This window comes from Saccopteryx leptura, chromosome 1 (assembly GCF_036850995.1).
Source record: "Saccopteryx leptura isolate mSacLep1 chromosome 1, mSacLep1_pri_phased_curated, whole genome shotgun sequence".
NCBI lineage: Eukaryota > Metazoa > Chordata > Mammalia > Chiroptera > Emballonuridae > Saccopteryx > Saccopteryx leptura.
The window spans coordinates 134,407,719-134,423,071 of NC_089503.1; the positions used below are offsets into that span (position 1 = coordinate 134,407,719).

At 38.8% G+C, this 15,353-nt stretch overlaps 1 protein-coding gene across 13 annotated transcripts in view; it reads right to left on the reverse strand.

Annotated features, from left to right (window-relative positions):
- PDE4D (phosphodiesterase 4D) overlaps positions 1-15,353 on the reverse strand; it is a 1,514,231-nt gene that overhangs the window by 337,858 nt on the left and 1,161,020 nt on the right. Inside the window, exon 1 of one of the 13 annotated variants that reach the window (XM_066375438.1) lies at positions 4,322-4,401. The exons of the other annotated variants lie outside the window; for them this stretch is intronic. Within the exon in view, the coding sequence (XP_066231535.1) occupies positions 4,322-4,386 (65 nt within the window). The 5' untranslated portion in view covers positions 4,387-4,401. Of the gene's footprint in view, positions 1-4,321; positions 4,402-15,353 lie in introns of those variants that run through there. 13 annotated transcript variants of the gene reach the window in all.

Below are 15,353 nucleotides of genomic sequence, written 5' to 3' on the forward strand. Positions count from 1 at the left end.
TTATGTCTGACTTAATGTTGTTTTTTTAAATATTCATAAACAACTTCAGCCCTTGACTCACCAGGCACAGGCAGTGAATTAGCAGGAAGACACAATGTGAGGACAATGGGGACATGGGTGAGAGAAGGGCAGGAGATGCGTTGCTCACAGGAAATAAAAAGCTCTAAAGCCCAAAGTATTTCCCTTCATTTTTTTCCATAGAGGTCCCTTGAGGTTATGTAGCTGGATGCTGTCAGAGCTGAGAGCAAACTGGCTTATTATAAACGATTCATTCTACCTTCCGACACTTCCAGGCTCTGTTATGTTGTTTGATTTAGTACTCAGTCCTCAAGCCAAAGCAGGCGCCTGTCTAAGAAGGCATAGAACTTAAGAAATTTTACTTGTCCCTGATCTTACTTCCTCCTTTAAGGGCAGTTCTCCTTTTTATGAAAAATAGGCCTACAGCAATTCAGTTTTGACAAGTGACAGAGAAAGGAAAGACTTTTTGAATTAATTAATGGCATATATTTTGAGAAGAAATCTGTAATAAACTTTTGGGTATAAACCACCGTTTCTTCCTGTCTAGGGGATATTGGAGACCCTTCAATAAATGTTGCATGGTTTATTGACAAACTTAGTGAATTGTTTCAAATAGTCTTTTCTGTTAGATTAGAGGAAGTTTTAGACTAAAACCCAATAGTAACAATAACAAATACAGCATTGAACCTTTACTTACTCTGTACATTATCTACAATTTACAGATGAGAAAATGGAAAGACAGTACAGCTGAGTAGTTTGCTCAGGTCACACAGCTAGAGACACATACCTATTAACTGGCAGGGATATGAGATTAGATTTTTTTTTTTTTTGAGAGGCAGTAATTAATTAAAATCACAAAGTTCTCAGTCTTCTCTTTGATTTTTGGAAGAAAAGGTGTCTGTTCCCTGAGGGGCAGTTTACTTATACAAAACAAGGTGAGGCAAAAGTAGGTTTACAGTTGTGAGTACTCCAAACAGAGTTTATTCTCGTGTTATTGTTTATGGCATTATTTTCCATACAAATAACTGTAGGCCTACTTTTGCCCCACCCTGTATAAGCAATAGAGTTAAGTTGAAATTGCTTCAAACACACAAAAGAAGTCCTTAGAGAAAGAAAATAAAGGTTCTGGTAGAGGGGGACATATGCTCTTGTAGTCAATGAAGTGGTGCAAAAAGTACACTTACAGATTGATTAAAACTTATGAAAAGGGAAAACATAAAGATATATGAAAATGTTAATTGTTTTATGGTGGTAGAATGATAGGCAAAAATTTTTACTTCTTATCTCGCAATTTCTGGTTGCATATTATTATTTTTTTTTTATAATGAACAACAGCGTGTTAAAGAAATCAACTATGAAGTCCAGCCTTTCTGTACAAGATGGCTGCTGTTGTCATACAATTACAGCCCAATCAATATGTGGATTACTTTTTCTTATATTTTATCTCTAATTTTGTAGTTGGGAAATTCTTTTTCCTTTAAGAGTAAGAAAGAATGTAGTCTTTATGTCCACTTTGGACTGTCATTAGTTAAGACAACACACAAGAAAAAGGACATGTTATCATCTGTGAAGGCATTTATTTAAAAATACAAAGTCCTTGATTTCAAAGAGCTTAAATCTAATAAAATACAACTTAAACTCAATTAAAAAATTGGCATACAGTATCCAGAGATTGCACACTAATTTCAAATTTGGGAGAATATTTATTATATATCTATTTGATTCCCAGAAACCTTTCTTCTTTACCATTAAAAAATACATATCGGCCCTGGCCAGTTGGCTCAGTGGTAGAGTGTTGGCATGGTGTGTGGAAGTCCTGGGTTTGATTCCCGGCCAGGGCACAAAGGAGAAGCACCCATCTGCTTCCCCACCCTTCCCCCTCTCCTTTCTCTCTATCTCTCTCTTCCTCTCCCACAGCCAAGGCTCCATTGGAGCAAAGTTGGCTCAGGCACTGAGTATGGCTCCATGGCCTCCGCCTCAGGTGCTAGAATGGCTCCAGTTGCAATGGAGTAACACTCCAGATGAGCAGAGCATCGTCCCCTAGTTGGCATGCCAGGTGGGTCCTGGTGGGGCACATGCGGGAGTCTGTCTCTCTGCCTTCACCCTTCTCACTTCAGAAAAATACAAAAAAAAAATACATATCATTTTGCCAAGGAAAAATAAACAAAAGGAAATGGTTTGGGGTTGACTCAAAACTATGAATATTTGAATTCTAATTTTGTTCTAAAGTCAGAAAAAAAAAGGTATTGTACCTGCTGGTATAATACTTTTAAAGCAAATGGAATCCATCATGCATGAAAAACTAATCTCTGACCTTTCCTGGTAATTTTACCTATTGAAACGAGTTTGAGACACTCAGTGTGGAAAGGAAACAGACATTCGCTCACAGTCTCTAGACTCCAGCTTAGCCGAAAGTAATTTTCCATTGATGGGGAGAAAATAATGGAAATTACATAGCTGGTTTTAGACTGGTCCTATATCAACTTCAGCTACGATTCTGCATTTTTCCTTTTGCATGAGTAAAATATTAACCAAGTATGTATAAAAGATGTTATTAATATTTTTTGAGGTTACCTATAATTATAATACCTAATCTAGTTTTGTCTTTTATATTTTACGCATTTGTAGTCCTTGAACAAGCACAGTTAAAAATTCTGCTGAGAAAGGCATACAATATTATATTCTGAAATTCTTTGTACAAATGCTGTAGTAATACAATTTTTTTAATTACTTTAAAATTTCTGTATAGGAAGATTTCTGTAATGTATTTTTCCAAACATACGTGGAATACCTTCTAACATGACTCAAGTCAGTTCTGCAAGAGAAATACAAAAAGTACAGTAAAATAAAACTCTGCACATGATTTCTAGAGCAATGAAGCAAAACCTTTGATAAGGGTCAGCGGAAGAGCCTCCATACCCACACCCAAGAATGCTTAGATAGTCTTGGTAGCATCCCCAGCCATGTCTTACTGAGATTTTTTATTCTTGAATTCCATGATAGCCAAAATTCCGACTGCTAAAGTAAGTGTGTGTGTGTGTATGAAAACTCACTTGGTAGGGTGAAGTGTTGAAAAGGTGAGAGAAGTACTAACCAAGCAGCCTAAGTGAATTAATACATGCAAAGCACTTAGAATACTGCCAACACTCAGCCTGGAAACAAAGGTAACAATATGCCATACCAAAAAAGACATTGTTAGCCTATTAAAATATAAAACCTTATCAGTTTCCAGACTTCACAAACACCCTAATAAGTGTAAGCTAAGCTATTATTTATGAGAAAACTTTATACAGGGGGAACATATGGTAAAATATTTTTAACTATAACAACTTATTAAATTTTAACTTAAAAGCATTTACTTGTAACTATACTTATTTATATGATTTATCTATGTTTTGTGTCAAGTAATCTTTTAAAAAATTTTAAATGAGCCAACATTGATAATCATTCCTTTAAAATCTTAAAAACCATTTTATAAACATAGCACATTTGGAAATGACAAATCTGACCTGTGAAGACTGAAAAAAAAAAGGTGATACAAGATTTGATAAAGAGTATATGATTTATTAATAATAAATATTGGTTTTTAAAAAGTAAAATTCAGCACATTTTTTCCTTCCTGATCTCTCTCCCTTGTCTCCTTTTCTTCTCTGTTCTTTTCTTTCTTTTTCTTTCCCTCCCGCTTCCCTTTTCCTTCACTCCTTCACCAAACAATGCACCAACTAATACAGCAACAATGTCTTGTTGAAGTATTTTGTTATTTTAATAAATACAAACCAAGTAAGTAGTCTGCTATTTTTCAATTTATTTGTAGCCAATAAAAAAATGTAATGTCATTTAGTTTTCAAGGTCAGCTGTTCTAAGGACTCATGCCTACAGGAAAGTACTCAAGGTATGAAACCCAGGGCTAGCATCTTTCCTTTCATATTAGACTTGACCTGATGCTACATGTACCTTGTTCAGCCACAGCTTGTATCAGTTTATATCATACCCTCTTTCTGACTTCACTCTGATTTAGCACCTCATGGTTATCACAACACACCTGCTATGTTACCTAGATTATGTCTTCTCTCCCTCTGGGAGGGCACTCCTAGTACCTGTCCTTGACCGGGGCTTTTTCCTAAGATAGGTGTAGTAATAAATCCTCAGGTCTATTGCCCTGCCTGGACAAGGTACTTATGCTTAGGGTTGAAATCAGATTTTTCAAGCACAGTCCCTATGACAGTGAGCATTTAAGGGTTTCAGTAGGATTTATTTTGCAAATGAGTAAACATAAATATGTTTCTTAAGTTTGGCCTCTTACTCAGCTTCTTGTCTTTGTGTTCCCCCTTCTCTCTCTTCCTCTTTTTCAAAGGCCTCCTTCAACATCAAGGAGAGTCTGCAATGGGAAAGTAGTCATAGAGAGAAGCCAGAGCTTTGATCTGGAGTGTCTACGGGATGGAAAGGAAAGGAGCAGTCACACATTTTGTCCTGGTGATGTGAAAAGGAACCTTGAGGTAGCACTGTGCTGGGAAAGACACCTCTATCTCACTGCACGTGGCCTCCTTGAGTCACTGGTCAGTGCTTAGCTGCACTGGTGCCATAGGATAAAATGAGAAAAAGTGCTGAGTGCAATTTGGGAAGTACAGGGAATCAGGAAGTGAACTCTCTCCTCTATTATTTGACCATGTCACCAGGATCAATATAAAAGGATGATCTCAGAGGAAGGCACACATATACATCTACTCAAGCACCATGAAACTATTTGGGCTTGAGAATTTGTCAATCAATTAATACAATTATAATTTCTTTAATTCAGGAATTCAAAATATGGCTAAAATCTCCTGCTTAGGGAGCAAGTAAATAGAGAGCTAGACGGCACTCAATTTGAGGATATCTTCAATGATGAGAAAATTATATTACTTCCATGGGTCACATACTTTCTCAGAGTAACTAGGGCACATTATTGGTACAATAACCAGCACAGTGTCTTAGCTTGGCTTTCGTAAATGTGCTGGGCTCTTGGGAGAAGGCCAAAAACTACATGTTAAGGAAAATACTGAGATCATCTTTTATTGCTTTAGTTTTTATCACTCAGTAGTGCTGTTGAGAGGTAACATCGACCTGTAATTAGTCTTAGAGGAAGAGACTGGCGCTGTTGCATTAGAACAAAGGCAACTAATTGTGACCATGAGATGATCGTGAAAAAAGCTGGTTCTAATTCTGACCAGTAATCATTCAGCTCAGTGAGCAGTTTATAGGCCCATATCACCCCTTTGGAAAGGCCAAGAATAAGGCAAAAAGGAGGTCACTCAAATAGGTTTGCTGTACTGAGTGTCTCTAAGAAACCCATTGGGGACTCCACAATAGAGCACCCCAGTGTTCCAAAAGTTTGTGGCTGATGGGTCAAATCCTATGATATCTGAAATTTCTATCTACCCTTACGTCATGGATTAATTATTATTCAGTAAATACTCACTGCCTTCGCTGTCTTTCTCCCCCTCACTGCCCTCCCTCAAGGATAATGGGCTTGGCTCTTTTTTTTTTTTTACTAACAGAATGTGAATACAAATGATCTGCCTGTTCCAAGCTGAGGCATTATGAGTTATACAGTGTTCCACTTGCCACTCTGGGAGTTGCTAACTATACCATGACAAGAACAGGCTCTGGGAAACCACTGATCCAAGAAGAAGGAGAAATATGAGGAACAAACATGAAGGCCCCCTGCAGCCTGAAACAGAGCCATCCCAGCCTACCCGCAGACCTATGAACAAGGAACAAATGCTTATTGTTATATGCTACAAATATTTTGTGGTTGTTTGCTATGTAGTGTTATTGTATTAATAGCTAATTAATATACCTTGCAATAAAAGATCAATACAGGTAGGGTTCATATTTTTTTTCTCTTGGCATCCTCAGAGTTCTGACCAATTCAACTAGCCCCCAAACTTTATATTTTATTATATCCATTCAAATGTGCCCTAGCAACCTAGCCAATTATCATTTTTCAAATTTGCCTTACATAGAGCACAAGGCCCCTACCCCTCTACAATTCACATCAGTCAAATCTTTACAGGCAAGTATCAACTAAAATTTTTATCTTTTATGAGTAATTTCAGATTCTTCCACTCATTTATCCCTCAGGAAAAATCACTTCCTTCTCCAAACTTTATTGCTCTTTTGCTTTACTTAACACCTTCTACAATAAATTAGAGTCTTATATCACTCATTGATTAACATATCTCTTACCCTCTGAAAGTACTTTAAGAACAGAAATATTTCTCTTACATTTCAGACAGACTAGGCTCCCCACACTCATTAAGTACAATTTAAATCTATCCACACCCCCTCCAAAATCGGCTTCTACTTTGTGTACCATAACTCAATAAAGGTCAGTTTCATCCTCCTAGTTGACCAACCTGAAATCTGAATGATTATTGATCCCTACTTCTCTCACTTCCTATTAACTAAGTCCTGATTAGTCAAAGCTCCTAAATGTCGATCAAATATATTTACTTTTCTGTAACTCTATCACCATCCCCCCCCCAGAGTTATTGCAACTGATTCTCATTTGTTCCATCTACCTCCAGTCTTAACCATGTATAAGTTGATTTCCTCGTCAAATAAGGCAAAAAGGAGGTCACTCAAATAGGTTTGCTAAATATTTTTTAGTGTAAATCTGTTTATGCCATTTGCTGCTTAAAATCTTTCATTGGCTCCCCACTGTGGCAGAATAAAATATGAATTTCTATATGACTTATTATATACTCCAGTATATGTCTCCAGCCTAATTTCTGATTGGTAGCCACCTTGTGCTTTATACTTTAGACAAATTGGTGTTCAGCGTCCTCCCAAACCCACCATGACCTCTCTGCACATGCTACTCTGTCTATCTGATCTCCTCTCTCTCCTCCCCTCACCATTCCCTGGGGTATCTCCTCTTGTCCTTGATATCTCAGGTCAGATAACACTCTCCTTTCCCCTTTCTCTAGCAAGCCTGACTAGGTGCCCTTCTTGTATATTTCTATACAAGACTTACATGCTTCTCTGTAGCAATACACTGTAACTTCTCATTAACTTGTAGCTGACTCTACAGGTGTCCTAAACAAGTCATTTCTCCCTCTGGCTAGAACTGAAGTGTACTTCAAATACCCACACGCCTTTGTGGCCATGTACTTTTGGGGCAGTGGGCCTCAGCCCTGGTCCCCATGAAGGAAACCTGATTGTCTCAGCTAATCAGGGAAGCACCATCTCTGTGGCAGAGACTGGTTAAGACATTATAGCATGTGATACAGTTGTGATCAATGAGACCATGAAGAGAAGTCAGGGGGAGTTGGTTTGGGAAGGGTTTTTCTCTATTTTAGAAGAAGACATAAAGAAAAGAAGATCTTTCTTTTTTCACTAGGCATAGTTATTTGCATTTGATACACAGGATGTTGACAGACATTTTGGGGTCATGGGGAAAAGTTAAAAAAAAACCCACCAACATTTGAAGATGGCAAAAATAAAGATGGAAAGGATTCACTGAGTTACTGAGTGATTTCAGCTTCCCACCTCAGGTTTAAGCCAACTGAGTTACAGCTTTCTGTTACAGCTATAAGCATTCTAGCATACTTATCTCTTTTCCTTACTGATATTAGTATGAATTCATGCTTATACATAGAAGCTTTAAAAATCTAAGAATTTAAAGAAAACATCTTAGAAAGCTACATGATCTTATGTCAAACTGAGAAGGAAAACTATTATTAATGTGGTACCATATATAGAGACTCACAATCAGCATTTGAGGAAAATGCTTTAGAAGTCTACTAATTTATTCTCTGGGTCAGAGAATAAAATAAAACTGGAAGAGCCCTTTGTAAAGGAGGTATGAAATGATCACAGGGGTCTCACTGTCCCCAACGCAGAAGCCTCCAGAAACGTGACCTAATTCCGTTTCTTTTCTTTTCTACCCCTTGCCCTTCCCTCTCTTCCTCCTGCCAGCTCAGGATTTATTGCAAGAGCTGAAGTTAAAAAGGACAAAACTTCGCCAACATATTCACCTGAGCTCTGAGCAACGACCCAAGAAAAGGACAAGGTGATATCCAAACTCACAATTATATGAACCTTTTTTAGACCAGAACATTGAAGAATGTAGTAGTCTCTTTGTTCATACTGAATTTCTCACTAGAAAACAGGAATCTGAAGTATAGTAAGAAAGAGAAATCCTCTTATTTTTTGTCTATAAACCTCTAAAAATAATTGGCGAGCTTATATTCGTACGACAGGTAATTTCTTTCTACCTTCATTTGATGCATTTAATATTAAGTGCATGGCAGGGAGTCATGTAGCCTATTAGATAGCAGACCCTGCTACTTATCAATAACATAAACAATTCTTCAATTTCACAAGGAAGTGAAAGATAATGATGGCTAATATAAATAAACTAGATCACTGTCTGATCACATATAAAAACTGATTAACAATTAAACTACTACTAATACTGCAAATGGAATGGATTGTAAAATGAGATGACTTGCTTAAGGTAGAAATAATCTCTTGGGATTTTAGTAGAAGTATGTACAACCATCTGAGCCAATACTTTTTTTTTTTTTTTTTTTTTTTACAGAGACAGAGAGAGAGAGAGAGAGAGTCAGAGAGGGATAGATAGGGACAGACAGAAACGGAGAGAGATGAGAAGCATCAATTATTAGTTTTTCGTTGTGACACCTTAGTTGTTCATTGATTGCTTTCTCATATGTACCTTGACTGTGGGGCTACAGCAGACCAAGTAACCCCTTGCTCAAACCAGTGACCTTGGATCCAAGCTGGTGAGCTTTGCTCAGACCAGATTAGCTCACACTCAAGCTGGCGACTTTGGGGTCTCGAACCTGGGTCCTCCACATCCCAGTCCGACGCTCTATCCACTGCGCCACCACCTGGTCAGGCTGAGCCAATACTTTTGATGATTTGTTTATTTACTATTTTGTGGGGGTGGAGAGTAAAATTTATAACATTTCAGTTTCTCTAATGATTATAGGTCTGTTTCAGTTCTTTTTTAAAAAATAGCTTGTTTAGTCAGTTTGGGTTAAGTTTTCTTTTTATGCTTTTAAATTAAAATAAAGCTTTATAAATAAGCAATAATAAAAATACTACAGCTTTTAAAATGTATGAAAATATAAAATCATTTCCCCCCTTCTTGTGATTCTAGAGCTCTACTGTCTAATAGGTAGCCCCACGCCACATGTAGCTATTAAGTCCTTGAAATATGTATAACCCAGACTGAGATGTGTCAAAGTATAATATACTCTACTCTGCATTTTGAAGACTTAGTATGAAAATATGAATGCAAGATAACTTACTAACGATTTTTTTAATGTTTATTACATGTTCAGATTATAATGCTTGGGATAGAATGACTAAAAATATATATATTCTTAAAATTAAGTTCATTTTTTTACTTTTTAAATATGACTACTAAAAAATGAAAAATTGCATATATGGTATATATTTCCATTGGGCAGCCCTGTTCTAAACATTGATTAGCTCCTCTCACATGATGCCCTGCATTATAGATATTGACATATATGTAATCTCTGAAACATGTTATGATAAAAAGGGATACTCTCCCTAAATAGATATATGTTTTTGGAAAAGTCATATACTCGTGTGGGTCTCCATTGTTTCACTGCTAAAATAGCTGCATGAGATGAGCCCTAAATTCCTTTCCAATTCTCACATATTTAATGCCTTTATAATTTCCAAATAGATTCCAAGGCTATGAGCTACAGTTCATGTGATAGTTCACTTCAGTTTAACAAATATTTCTCGTGTCTCTATCATATGTAAGGTCTTGTGATAAGGTAAGTTTACCTCTAAACATCTTTAATGGTATTTAGCACTATTTTTTTACTCTTGGCAACTCCTTGAGAAATATTTATGGAATGAATGAATGCGTTATTCTGCTCTGTCTTATATGTTAACACAGAAGGGAAAAATTCTCTCACACACATATAAGCGAAATTACTGACTGTGAATGAAATACCCTCCAAATTTTTCTTTTCAAAAATCTAGTTGTAATTCTTTTACAGAAATCCAAGGGGCCCTCTGAATGGTCACTGAACCTCACAGCTAAAAATGCCTTACTCCTTCTGAGAAATGGAAAAGGCATTGTGATTCTAAGGAAAGAGCGCTCCAATTTTAGCTGCCTTTGTCCTCTTTGAGGCTTGTCTGGGTCAATAATTAGCAACGCAGCTTCTGAGACTGAGTGAAGGCAGAGGATGATAAACAAGTGCAAATGAGCTGTCTCAGAAGAGCAGTGACACAAAGAAAGAGAACACCTGAGAGCCACCCTGTCAAGGTGTTCCCATTAGGAAGGCCAAAAAATGAGAAATGGAAAGTTAATACACCAGAACCTAGTTGTGTGGCTTATTTAACCAAATCCACTGTTAATTTAATGCATTTTCACCTTCTACTTTAGTGAGGACTTCTAAAATAATCCTAAATGTTTCTCAAAATCTGCTCATTTAATTTTACTGGGATTCTTTTTATTTATTTATTTATTTATTTATTTATTTATTTATTTATTTATTTATTTATTTTTCTGAAGTTGGAAACGGGGATGCAGTCAGACAGACTCCCGCATGCACCGGACCAGGATCCACCCGGCATGCCCACCAGGGGGCGATGCTCTGCCCATCCGGGGCGTCGCTCTGTTGCGACCAGAGCCACTCTAGCGCCTGAGGCAGAGGCCACAGAGCCATCCTCAGCGCCCAGGCCATCTTTGCTCCAATGCAGCCTCGGCTGTGGAAGGGGAAGAGAGAGACAGAGAGGAAGGAGAGGGGGAGTGGTGGAGAAGCAGATGGGTGCTTCTCCTGTGTGCCCTGGCCAGGAATTGAACCCGGGACTCCTGCACGCCAGGCCGATGCTCTACCATTGAGCCAACCGGCCAGGGCCCTTTATTGGGATTCTTAAACTTCTTTTTATTTTTTATTTTCTAAACTATAAGAGGAAGACAGTAGGAAACAACATCTAATACACTAGAAAGAATGCTAGACCAGGAGCTAGGAAATCTGATTATCTGGTTTTAGAAGGGCTACAAACTTGTGAGGTGAGAAACTGTTTAGTTTTTTCTATCAGTTTTTTTATCTAAAAATGAGGATAAAGCCTTATGTATTTTAAAGCTTAGGGAGGGCATAAAATGATAAGAAAAAGCATTTATCAATATGAAAATATTCTACAAATATAAAATATTTTATGCATAATCATCAGAAAAGTGTTGTATGTGCTTAGATCTAGTAATACTATGTGTGGTCCTAGATCCAAAGAAGAAGACAAAGAAGAAACATATATAACAAAAATATTACATTTACTATTAGAAATAGCACAATACCCATAAAACTATATAAAAGCATTTGGTGCGGTAGTTAACTATACAGACTCTGGAGACATACTAGTAGGAGTTGAGGTCTGACTGTACCATTTATTAGCTGTATGATTTGGAACTGTTGGTCAAATAAGTTTGTAAATATATATACTTGCTTGCTTATAGTTTGCATTGGGTATGGGGGACAGGCTGTAAGCAGACAGGGTCGTTATAGCCTAAAGCTTAGTTTTAAGACTAAGCTTTTCCCCACACCCTTGACTGTTGCATGATGTGGGGTGGTACACTCTCCTGAGGAATCCCATTATGCCTCAGATAAATGACTTTGTATCAGAGACTTCCTTGTTTGTATATTGGATTAAAGGTTTCGATTTCTACACTATAAAGTGGGGCAGAGGAGCCCATGCTGGAGGAGAGCAGAAAAAGACCACGTGGAGGAGAGGAGAAGCAGCCAAGATGGCGGAGTGCTGAAGGAGAAGGTAGTTTGTGCAGTTTGTGCAGAGAGAAGGAGATGGGGAACAGAAGTGAATAAGGCTGGTGAGGTAGAAACTTTTGATTCTAGGAAACTCAGATAAGTCAGTTGCTTTGGGAGCCCTAAATGGAAAGGGAAGTGTTTACCCACTGTGTATATTTCTTGCCCACCAGGTGCAAGCTAGAATTAAAGCTAATGGCCCACCAGTTCTTGGCTCCATTGTTGTTTCATTACCATCTGTCTGAATCAAATGTGAACCTGCAGGGGCCAGGTGGCTGTGATGGTGGCCACGACTACTGGCCATACAGGAACATATCACTTTACCTTGCTATTCTTTAGTTTTCTTAGCTACAAAATAGGAGTAAATAAATGTATACACCTCATTTGTTTACTGTGAGGAATAAAGGCTTTATAAAACACTATAACAGTGCTGGCACTTAGGTATTATATAAGTGTTTATAATACTTAGGTATTATATAAGCTGTTTATTTGAGAGTTTACTCTTTGATGCTTTAAACTCGAGACTTATTGCCTAACTAGTGTTTGTTTTACAATGCTTTAAAAATAGTGTAAATTTTCTACGTGCGCAACCGATGCTGGAAGTATCACAAACACATGCTCGGAGAGCAAAAAAAAGTAATTTCAGTACATAACTCACAAAATGAGAGCCTAGATAATCTACACATTTTAGAGAGCTTTTGAATACACGTGTGAAACAAAGTATATTCATGTGGGAGCTTGGTACAATGTGTGGTTTTCTTTGTTTTTATGTTTTCCCCAGGTACTGAAATAATTACTCAATGGGTCTCATATCTGCACTGTGATTTTAAAAATCACTTTCACATCCATTACCTCATTAGAAGTTCAGGGCTATTAAAAGTAGACAATGAAAATGCTGAGGTCACCGGTTCGAAACCCTGCGCTTGCCTGGTCAAGGCACATATGGGAGTTGATGTTTCCAGCTCCTCCCCCCTTCTCTCTCTCTGTCTCCTCTCTCTCTCTCTCTCTCTCTCTCTCTCTCTCTCTCTCTGTCTCTGCCTCTCCTCTCTAAAATGAATAAATAAAAGTAGACAATGAGGCCTGACCTGTGGTGGTGCAGTGGATAAAGCATCGACCTGGAACACTGAGGTTGCCGGTTTGAAACCTTGGGCTTGCCTGGTCAAGGCACATATGGGAGTTGATGCTTCCTGCTCCTCCTCCCCTTCTCTCTCTGTTTCTCTCCTCTCTCTCTCTCTCCCTCTCTTTCTCTCCTTTCTAAAATGAATAAATAAAATTTAAAAAAAATTGAAAAAAAAAGTAGACAATGAATTTACTTTCACTCTTTTTTTTTTTTTTTGTATTTTTCTGAAGCTGGAAACAGGGATAGACAGTCAGACAGACTCCCGCATGTGCCCGACTGGGATCCACCCAGCACACCCACCAGGGGCGACACTCTGCCCACCAGGAGGCGATGCTCTGCTCCTCTGGGGCGTCGCTCTGTCGAGGCCAGAACCACTCCAGCGCCTGGGGCAGAGGCCAAGGAGCCATCCCCAGCGCCTGGGCCATCTTTGCTCCAATGGAGCCTCGGCTGTGGGAGGGGAAGAGAGAGACAGAGAGGAAGGAGAGAGGGAGGGGGGGAGAAGCAGATGGGCGCTTCTGTGTGCCCTGGCCGGGAATCGAACCCGGGACTTCTGCACGCCAGGCTGATGCTCTACCACTGAGCCAACCGGCCAGGGCTACTTTCACTCTTGCCTGTCTCTTAGGGGAATCAAATCAACTGAACACTTGAGAAAAAAGGGTGGGTCCTTTGCCAAATAATTCTGGCAGCTCCTAAGCCTGAGCTGTTCATCTGAGCTGACTTCAGGCCTGGAAGGATCTAGAGGGGTAATTCATCACTCAGCAGACCTTGCTGACCCTGTACTGTGGTCAGCCATACCTTCTCCAGGCAAGTGTCTGTCAATAAGTCGATCATTGACTACAGCTTCCTCTAGAGAAGGGGTCAGGAACCTATGGCTCACAAGCCAGATATGGCTCTTTTTTTTTCTTTTTCTTTTTCTTTTTCTTTTTGTATTTTTCTGAAGTTGGAAACGGGGAAGCAGTCAGACAGACTCCCGCATACGCCCGACTGGGATCCACCTGGCATGCCCACCAGGGGGCGACGCTCTGACCACCTGGGGCGTTCCTCTGTCGCAACCAGGGCCATTCTAGCGCCTGAGGCAGAGGCCACAGAGCCATCCTCAGCGCCCAGGCCAACTTTGCTCCAATGGAGCCTTGGCTGTGGGAGGGGAAGAGAGAGACAGAGAGGAAGGAGAGGGAGAGGGGTGGAGAAGCAGATGGGCGCTTCTCCTGTGTGCCCTGGCCAGGAATTGAACCCGGGACTCCTGCACGCCAGGCCGACGCTCTACCACTAACCCAACTGGCCAGGGCCCAGATGTGGCTCTTTTGATGGCTGCATCTGGCTTGCAGACAAATATTTAATAAAAAAAAATAATGTTAAAAATATAAAATATTCTCATGTATTACAATCCATTCATTTCCTACCGCTCATGTTCATGGTTGTGGGTGGCTGGAGCCAATCACAGCTGTCCTCCAGGATTTTTATTGGATAATGTGTAACATACACGGGTCATTGTATGGTTCTCATGGAATTACATTTTAAAATATGTGGCGTTCATGGCTCTCTCAGCCAAAAAGTTTCCCGACCCCTGCTCTAGAGGAAGGCCATTTTTGATGCTTTACCAAATCTAAGAGCCTAAGACAAAGAAGGAGACTCAGAGTAGGTAGAGACTTTCTCTAGGATTTTTCACATAGGCTATATAAGGTTGTATCATTCTATTTGTTGGATTCCTAGGTGATTTTTTTAATGAGATTATATCTACTGGAAAGAAAAGTCTTGGGCTGATTCTTGTCTAATCTGACCAACTATTACATTAGAATTGTTGATTTAGAGCCCCCAAATCAGGAAAATATGATAGAGATGACAGTTCCAAGCAAATGTTTTCCTGGCATCATTTGTTAGGAAATCTCCTAGCAAAAAGCATTAACATATACAATCTTGTAAGCCCCTGATTAAAACTAATCAGATTGCTTGCTTCAGAAAGCAATTGTTCTCAGAAATTACATTGTCTAAATACTTACTGAAACCCTTTAATATACAATGACAACCAAATATACTAACTACAGGTTAATCTTTTATCATTAATCACAGTAAAACGTCAAAGGTCATGATTGGATTAACAATTGTGATAAGACTTTAGGCTCTGCAATTATTAAACTGAGCACATCTGTAGTCACTCTAGGACGAAAACAAGATGATTTTCAAAGTTCTCTCATCATCTTGTGTTTTGGGAATTTAGTTCTTCCTTCATTCTATAATTTGAACTTAAATCTTTTAAAGGTTTAACCAAAAATATAAAAGAATGTAAAACCCTTAACAGTAGGCCCTGTTGTCTACTTACTCAACATCACTCTTCCCTCCCCCAACACTGAGAGCAGAGCCTGAAACCCAGTAATATTTTATAATAAAGTATTTATAAAATAAAT